This window comes from Enhydra lutris, unplaced genomic scaffold (assembly GCF_002288905.1).
Source record: "Enhydra lutris kenyoni isolate GAN:26980312 unplaced genomic scaffold, ASM228890v2 scaffoldscaffold12, whole genome shotgun sequence".
Classification (NCBI taxonomy): Eukaryota; Metazoa; Chordata; class Mammalia; order Carnivora; family Mustelidae; genus Enhydra; species Enhydra lutris.
The window spans coordinates 23296093-23305078 of NW_019154096.1; the positions used below are offsets into that span (position 1 = coordinate 23296093).

An 8986-nucleotide genomic window follows, 5' to 3' on the forward strand; every position below is an offset into this window, starting at 1 on the left:
TACAGGATCTTACTATATAAGTAGGTTTTATTTGTTTACATTGTATGAACCTGATTGAGGAGTACGCATCATTTGGTACCAATCTTCTCCCTTCTTTGTATCCATTCTATATGAATTGTAATTTTCTAAAAAATTCATAGTTTCAGCAGAGGTAGAACTGCTTTTTATTCATATCTTCTCTGGAGCTGGTGTTGAAGTTATTTCAGAGGGTCTCTAATGTATTTCAAGCTACACACAAAAAGCAAAGAATTGAAGGTAACACTTAGGTGCCAGTTATTTATTTAAAGCTGTAAGTAGACAAATTTGCAAGGTTTAATGGCTCTGCAGATCTGTAGCTCATTAATAATTGACTCTTGACCAGTCTCAGCTGGCTTTAAATCATGTCAGATTATATATTTAGATGTGGAATGGAGTGAATGTTTATATAATCTTTGATATTAAGGCTATTTATTCACTTACTTATGTCTGTTTTTCAGTCCTAGTTGTGACATGATGGAACTAAGGCGCCGTTATCAGAATTTATATATACCTAGTGACTTTTTTGATGCTCAGTTTACATGGGTGGATGCTTTCCCTTTGTCAAGACCATTTCAGCTGGGAAATTACTGCAATTTCTATGTAATGCACAGAGAAGTAGAGTCCTTAGAAAAAAATATGGCTATTCTTGATCCACCAGATGCTGACCATTTATACAGTGCAAAGGTTTGTATTCTGTGAAATATAGCTAAAACATCTGAGCAGTTATTCATATTAAGAGTGTGGAATTTATCTCCTGAAAGTGGTTGAGTTTAAGACCTAAATAGCTTTTTTTTTTTCTTTTCTGCCTGATTTCTGTTTTGGTTATTTAAGTAATTTAATTTAACCTCTTTGTCTTATCTCTTAAGCTGTGAAATTCATGGTTATTGTTTTAACATTTTGAAACCCATAAACGCGAAGATGAAGTCGATTTTATTGAGCATTTTGGGATGTTCTGTGACTTCTGGTAGCATCAGATAAAATGTACTGTTGGTGAAAAAAAAAATGTAATGTTGGTAAATACCCTGTATATTAGTCTTCAGGGTAACATTTAGTATATCGCTTATGGTTGGATAGTTTTTGGCTATTTTAGAACGTTAATCAAAAAGCATTTCTTGACAAGTTGAAACTCTATCACTATATAGTATATCTAATACCATTTCTGCTGTTGCATTTTACTTTCCATTTTTATAAAAAAATTTTGGATATCTAATATGTAAGGATAATTAGTAGTGCTTCTCATTTTTTTACATTACTTTAGACTTTTGACAGGATTGAATTATTTGACTATAATAGGTAATGCTGATGGCTAGTCCTAGTATGGAAGATTTGTATCATAAGTCATGTGCTCTTGCTGAAGACCCGCAAGAACTTCGAGATGGATTTCAGCATCCTGCTAGACTTGTTAAGGTAAAATGACACATTTATTTTCACGCCAGGTGTATATTTGCTTTGCTTAGTTCTAACTGTATATGTATATATAATTAAAAATACTACACTTTTTATTAACTAATTTTTGTATTAAGGCACTCAAAATTTAATGATACAGATTTTTTCATTGCAGATTATGGCTATAGCTTATTTGTACATCACTAGTTCAGCTGTCATTTTGGTGTTTTATATTTGTAGCATAGCACAACTTTAGTGGTAATGGAATTAGTATATCTTTGGATTCCTTTAAGGTGTAAACTATAGCTTGTTTCTTTAAAGAATTCTTTATCTGAAGAAATATTTTAGAAGGATGAGTTATGATGTGTAAATCCTATTCCATTGCTGAAATGCAGTGTGGAACACGATGAACTGAACTCTTCCTTGACTGACAGATACCAGAGGTAGTAAAAATGATATTGGAAAGGTTTGTACCTTTCCTTTTCAAGTATTTTACCTGTAATTTGACAAATTGCATAATACATGTAAATGATTCTTTGTTTTGAATTAGTTTTTAGTGGGCATGAAAGGCAAGGATGAAGCCATGGCCATTGGAGGTCACTGGTCTCCTTCGTTGGATGGACCAGACCCAGAAAAAGACCCCTCTGTGTTGATTAAGACTGCTATTCGTTGTTGTAAGGCTCTGACAGGCATTGATCTAAGTGTATGCACACAATGGTAAGTACCAATTCATTTCTTGATTAGAAATGTTTTTTTCATAGTTTATATAGATGTTCTTATCTGTCAGCCTCCCCTCCCCCCTTATTTTAGCAGTCTTGATCATGCAGGTAATCTCAAAGGAAAATCCCCATTTGTAGCAAAAGTTTATTTGGTGCCAAAAATGTTTGGGAGGGGAAAAGGATTAAGAACTAATCAAAATAAACTGAAAATTATTTAAATGTTTTGTTATGCTTTACTTCGGAAGTTGGATGTATGTTGAAAATATTTTTCATTTCATGCATAGCTGGAGAAGATCGTCAAGAGAGAACTTCATTTCATTATAATTCTTTTGTTATAAAATGATGTAGTTGCTGATTATTTTTGTTCAGCCATATTTTCTCTTGAGGCTTATTTGTCTTTTGTATTTTAGTGTATTTCTTGTGACTTAATTAAGAATATTCTTTTTTTAGCACATGAAATCTGAACAGCTATCCAGCTTCTTCAGGTATTCTCTAAAATATGGGTAGCTCTATAATCAAACTTGAAAATGCCTTGGGGAACATATTCTTTTAACCATAAAATATTGTACAAATGTACCAAAAGAGGAACTATGGCTTCTATAATTTTTTTTTCTTTAGACCAACCTCAAGTCCTTGCAGCAAAATTTCTTTACTTGATGTGCTACAAGTGAACTAGGGTCTTTAAAATGTATTTTAGAATTTTTTTTCCAACATGCTTCTTCCCTTGCAACAGGTACCGTTTTGCAGAGATTCGCTACCATCGCCCTGAGGAGACCCACAAGGGGCGTACAGTTCCAGCTCATGTGGAGACAGTGGTTTTATTTTTCCCGGATGTTTGGCATTGCCTTCCCACCCGCTCAGAGTGGGAAACCCTCTCCCGAGGATACAAGCAGCAGCTGGTCGAGAAGCTTCAGGGTGAACGCAAGGAGGCTGATGGAGAACAGGCACTGAACGCTAATCCCTTTTTCTATTTCCGCTTCTCACAGGCACAGGAACACAGGCACAAATGCACACCACACACTACATAACAAACACACACGGAGGAACATAACTGGTAACAGCGACTGGTAATCCAGCTTTCAGCAGTATAGTTGAATTTTCTTTTCTTTTAAGAAAAATCTGTATAGTATGCTAACTTTAAGAGTGCTGAGACCTCAAAGGAAAATAAGTTGTGCTTAAATTGCACAGAATTTTGTTTTTATCATAGGTCTAGTTGCTGGAATCTGGGACCAGTTGTTGAGCAAGATTCAGTATTAAGCCATTTTAAACATTTTGCCATTTTCTAAAATTTAAAAAATTTTCTCTTTTACGGTCATCAGTTCTAGTCATGGATATTTGAAATTGGACAACCACAAGTCTGAGAGATTTGGCATTTCAGGCTATGTGGCATCGTCTTTGGTACATTTGAAAGGTCTGACTAAATCAGTCTTAACTTTGGGTGGCTTGAAAATTGGGGCAAGATCACACACTGTGTGGTTAGTGGAGACCGGCAGTGTTTGTGCATCCCTGATATCCTTTGTGTTGTAATTTATCACCCTTTTGTGTTTCACAGATCTGGCTTTGATTGGCTGATGAGTGTCTTTGTGATCAGTTAAAAGTGGTAGAATGTATGTACGTGGACTTGCCTAAATAATAACTTTAGGAGAAGACAATCTGAAACATTTGTGACCTTGCACAGATCAGCAACAGACTTTTAAAAATAAATTACCTTTATTTTAAGGTTTCAGAATAGTAATTATGTTCTTAACTTTGTATATCAGGATGAAGAAGAGAAAGATGATGGTGAAGCGAAAGAAATTTCTACTCCTACCCATTGGTCTAAACTTGATCCAAAGACAATGAAGGTAACTTTGAAATTAATGGTATTTAATGTGAAATCTCTGGTAAGAATAGAGAATGAGATCAATGTTTTATCATAAAAAAGCCATTAAAAATAAAGTCCACTGATTTTATATAAATACTCCATATTGTATTTTTGTGTGTGTATAATGATTAAGTAAAGGTTGACTTCATAAATCAGTTCAGTCAATATCTGTCAAATGTAATATACAAGTATCTGTAGTGTGAGTAACATCATTTTTTTATTTGACTACTGACCAAGTAGGCAGAATTTTTGCACTTAAGTAATTTGAATTCAAGGAAAAGGGAAGAAACGGGAGAAGGAGTATCAAGATTATTTTTGAATAATATTTAAAAAGTAGATTGATAGACATCTGAACTGGGAAGGAATAATTTAAAAGCCTCTTTTGAAAAGCATTGGTTAAGCTGTACTAGTTTTTCTTTGGCCCCCAATGTCTTTGGACCTATTATCATTCTGCACGTTTTCATTTCTGGGCTTATAATGTGAATGTAGATCCATAAAATTCTATGCATGTACATTCTACATAGATCAGAAGAGCACAACATTTTGCAGACTGTTATTTTTAACACATAAAAGCTGACCCTTTTTTAAACTTCTGTTATCAGCAAAAGACTGGTTTTCTTCCTTTCTATGAAACTAGTTTTTTTTAACCCACATTGCTTTTTTTAATAAGTAGAGAATATATATCATAAGAAGATTTAAGTCTGTGTCCTAGGATAGTTTTATCAAACTGATGGCTTTGCTGTTAAATTTGTTATTTTAAAACTCATATTTCTTTTGATTATAAATATAATGTATTTTAAAAACTGGTACCTACATAGAATAATAGAAGATAAAAGTTACTCAAACCTATAACTCAAACACAACCTCTGTTAAAATTATAATGCATTTTTTCTATTATTGTTTTATGTGTATAAGCTTTGTGATTGGTTGGTTGGTTCTGATCACGTATAAAACATTGGAAATCTCATCCTTTTCAGTTAAGGTTGTTGTTTCCCATGTAATTATTTTTCAGTGTTCTGTATTCCTCCCATCTATTTGATGTGGTATTATGATGTTTTATTGGATATTTAGATTCTTCACATTTTTGAGGAAGGGACTGTTACGTGAAATATGTGGAGGTTTTGGTTTCTCGTTTTCTTCCTTTTTTTTTTTTTCCCCCTCACACAGTGTTTAGAATATGTCTTAAGGGTAAATTTATATACATTAGAATTTCTGTGTCAAAGAGCATTAATTTTTTTTTAAAAAGCATTTTAAAACAGGTTACAGATCATTTTTGAAAAATACTCTATCAGTTTGCCTTTTCATAAACGTGTTCTGAGGTGTACAAGTGTATTTTTCACCATTTTTAAAAACCAGGCAAAAGATAACCGCATAGTTTATTCCCTATTTCAGTATCCCATTTTATTTTTCTGTGTTTTTATGTTCTGTATATTTAGGTAAATGATCTCCGAAAAGAATTAGAAAGTCGAGCTCTTAGTTCTAAAGGATTAAAATCCCAGTTAATAGCCCGATTGACAAAACAGCTTAAAGTAGAAGAGCAAAAAGAAGAACAAAAGGAATTGGAAAAATCAGAAAAAGAAGAGGAAGAGGAGGATGATAGGAAATCTGAAGATGATAAGGAGGTATATACTATTAAATATATTGGTTTATAGGGAGTTCTTGAAATATGTCTGTGTATACTTTTATTAAGATAAAACTACAATGGCCTCTTCCCCCTGCTTGCTTGCTCTCTATCTAAAATAAATATTTTTTTAAGTTATAACCACATAACTCTTAAGATTCAACCAGTTTGGCAAGTTTGACAAATGCATATAGTTTCATAACCACCACCACAATTAAGATATAAAACAGGGGGCGCCTGGGTGGCTCAGTGTATTAAAGCCTCTGCCTTCAGCTCAGGTCATGATCCCAGGGTCCTGGGATCAAGCCCTACATTGGGCTCTCTGCTCAGCAGGGAGCCTGCCTCCCCCCCTCTCTCTGCCTACTTGTGATCTCAGTCTGTCAAGTAATAAATAAAATCTTTAAAAAAAAAAAAAGATATAAAACATCTGCCACCCCCTAAAAATCCTCTGTGTCCCTTTGTAAGCCTTTTCCTCTCTCCATGTGTACCTTCTGCCTCCCAGACCAGCCTCTGGGAGCCACTGACCTGTTCCATGTAGTTTTGCCTATTCTAGTATAGCATGGAAATGGAACTGTATAACCTGTTGAGTCTGACCTCTTCAGCTTAGCATAATACATTAGAGATTTACCCATTTTGTTGTATATATCTCTGCTTTTTTCTTTTTTTAAGCTTTTATGTATTAGCTCAGTGGGGGAGTAAAGTAAAGGGAGTAAAGGGGGGTGGTCAAAGGGAGAGGGAGAGTATTCCAAGCAGACGCCACGCTTAGCACAGAGCCTCTTAGGGCCCTATCCCACGACCCTGAGACCGGGACCTGAAGCAAAATCAAGAGTTGGTTGCCCAATTGACAGCCAGCCAGGTGCCCACTAATTTGTTCCTTTTTGTTGCTTAATAACATTCCGTAGTATCGATGTATCACAGTTTATTGGTTTCCACTTGAGAGACATTTGAGTTATTTCCAAGTCATGTATTTTTGATCTTTCCTTTTAAAAATGAAAATAAATTATTCACATGTTTGGGGCACCTGGCTGGCTCAGTAATTAGAGCATGAGACTCTTGATCTCAGGGTGATGGGTTCAAGCACCACATTGGGCATAGAGTTTACGTAAATTATTCGTATACCCTAGATACAGAAAATGAGAGAAAATTTGATTGAGCCATTAAGTTCAGAGATTTGAGTTCTAGCGAAATGCTTGCCCCAGAATTTTGCTGCTTCTACAGCTCTGTGTTTGATTGTACTTCAGTTCTTAAGGCTCTGAGACTATAGATTCAAGCCATCTTGTCCTCTTAAGGTAATTCCTGGATGCATAAGCCTGTCATTTCTTTTTGAATTTGAAATATAGGAATACAAGAAACATGTTAGAATACCAGTAATTGGAGAAATCAATGTTTTTTGTAATGTGATGCATTGTGGAGTATACATCATTTATGAAATATCTTGCCAAAAATGTTTACCTTTATCTAATTGTGAACGAACCATCAGATAAATTTAGAATGTGAAATATTCTATAGAGCAGCTTGTCTGAACTCTTGAAAAAAAATGTCTATGTAGTGAAAGACAAAAGAAAAATGTTTTACATTAAAAGAGCTTAGAGGCACCTGGGTGGCTCAGTGGGTTAAAGCCTCTGCCTTTGGCTCAGGTCGTGATCCCAGGGTCCTGGGATCGAGCCCCCACATCGGGCTCTCTGCTCAGCAGGGAGCCTGCTTCCCCCCTTTCTCTCTGCCTACTTGTGATCTCTGTCTGTCAAAGTTTAGCGAGGCATAAAGCCATAAAGAGTATTTTGGGAGTAATTGGATATACTTCGTTATGGATATGGATGTGATATTAGATAATACTGAAGCAGGGCTTAATTTCCTGGATGGGATAGTGTTTTTGTGATCATGTAGAATTGCCTTGTTATTCAGAGGTGCATTGATTTGTGATTTCTTATTCATTAGATTATAAATATTTATCTTGATCGTGAAATTGTCTCACTTAGCCAGTGGGAGCCCTTTTGAGTTGGCTTCTGTGTCCTTTGGCATGCTCTCCATCATATTTTGAGGACTTACTTATTTTATAGCACAAAGCAGTTTGCAGTCTCACTGTGTACTATCCCTGCCCTGGCTCTGAAATCAGCCATTTTCCCAGGAAACCCTGATACTTTTTAGTGAAGAATAGTAATAATATTTAGAAGCCAAGACGTACTCATTGGTATCATTGTTGTGCTGCAGGCAACCCTTGTCAGTGAACAAAGCTATGGTACAGATATATATTTGTTTATACTTATGTTTATACATAGATATGTATTTACATCTGTACTTGTTAGTATATGTTGTGTGTATTGAACGTTGTAAGTTTATACTAGTATCTCCAATTCTGTTCCCAACACCAGAGTTCATTTCAGTTTCTCCCTTTTTCTTTCTTTCTTTCTTTCTTTTTTTTTTTTTTAAAGATTTTATTCATTTATTTGACAGAGAGAGAGATCACAAGTACGCAGAGAGGCAGGCAGAGAGAAAGGGAAGCAGGCTCCCTCCTGTGCAGAGAGCCCGATGCGGGGGCTCGATCCCAGGACCTTGAGATCATGACCTGAGCGGAAGGCAGAGGCTTAACCCACTGAGCCACCCAGGCGCCCTTTCTCCCTTTCTATATATCTAATTCTTTGTCCAGTAATGAGAGACACAGCTTCCATTGTACTTAATAATTATCTACTTACTTGCTCAGTTGTCTGTTGCATTCCCTCTCCTATCTGGATATCCTCTTTACTCCACGTTGGTCTGATTCCCTACCCTGTATTCTGTCTTTATATGGATGCCCTTGCTCTATTTGGATTTTAATATCTGGTAACTGGGCAGCTTCCATCCCCTGTGTAGACACCTGCTTTGCTTGGAGGAGTTGCTTTAGAATTGAATTGTTCAGAAAGAGTAGAGAGAGAAGGCAGAGAAAAGCTGATTTTCACATTTTGTTGTTAGCAGCTACTGGGGTTGAAAAATGGTGATAATTCTTTCCATTTTCTTTTCACATACTTTCCTCCTCTTCTGTTTGGTTACCTAGTGTTATTGTTTACCTGTTTGTAAGTTTATACAAAAGAAGGCAGGATCAGTGCTTGATTCTTTTCTTTTTCTTTTCTTTTTTTTTTTTTTTAAATATTCTAAAGATTTTATTTATTTGGCAGAGACAGCGAGAGAGGGAACACAAGCAGGGGGAGTGGGAGAGGAAGAAGCAGGTTTCCCACTGAGCAAGGGGCCTGACACAGTGCTCTATCCCAGGACCCTGGGATCGTGACATGAGCTAAAGGCAGACACCTAACAACTCAGCCAACTAGGCACCCTTCCTCCCTCCCTCCCTCCCTCTCTTTCTTTCTTTCTTTCTTTCTTTCTTTCTTTCTTTCTTTCTTTCTTTCT

General features: G+C 35.9%; 1 protein-coding gene across 1 annotated transcript in view; it reads left to right on the forward strand.

Moving 5' to 3' along the window:
• Positions 1-8986, forward strand: part of LOC111144785 (cell division cycle and apoptosis regulator 1) — a 68422-nt gene that overhangs the window by 33740 nt on the left and 25696 nt on the right. The window contains exons 11-16 of the mRNA XM_022499246.1: positions 477-702; positions 1312-1425; positions 1955-2121; positions 2857-3067; positions 3884-3967; positions 5424-5609. Coding sequence (XP_022354954.1) covers positions 477-702; positions 1312-1425; positions 1955-2121; positions 2857-3067; positions 3884-3967; positions 5424-5609 — 988 coding nt within the window. The remainder of the gene's footprint in view (positions 1-476; positions 703-1311; positions 1426-1954; positions 2122-2856; positions 3068-3883; positions 3968-5423; positions 5610-8986) is intronic.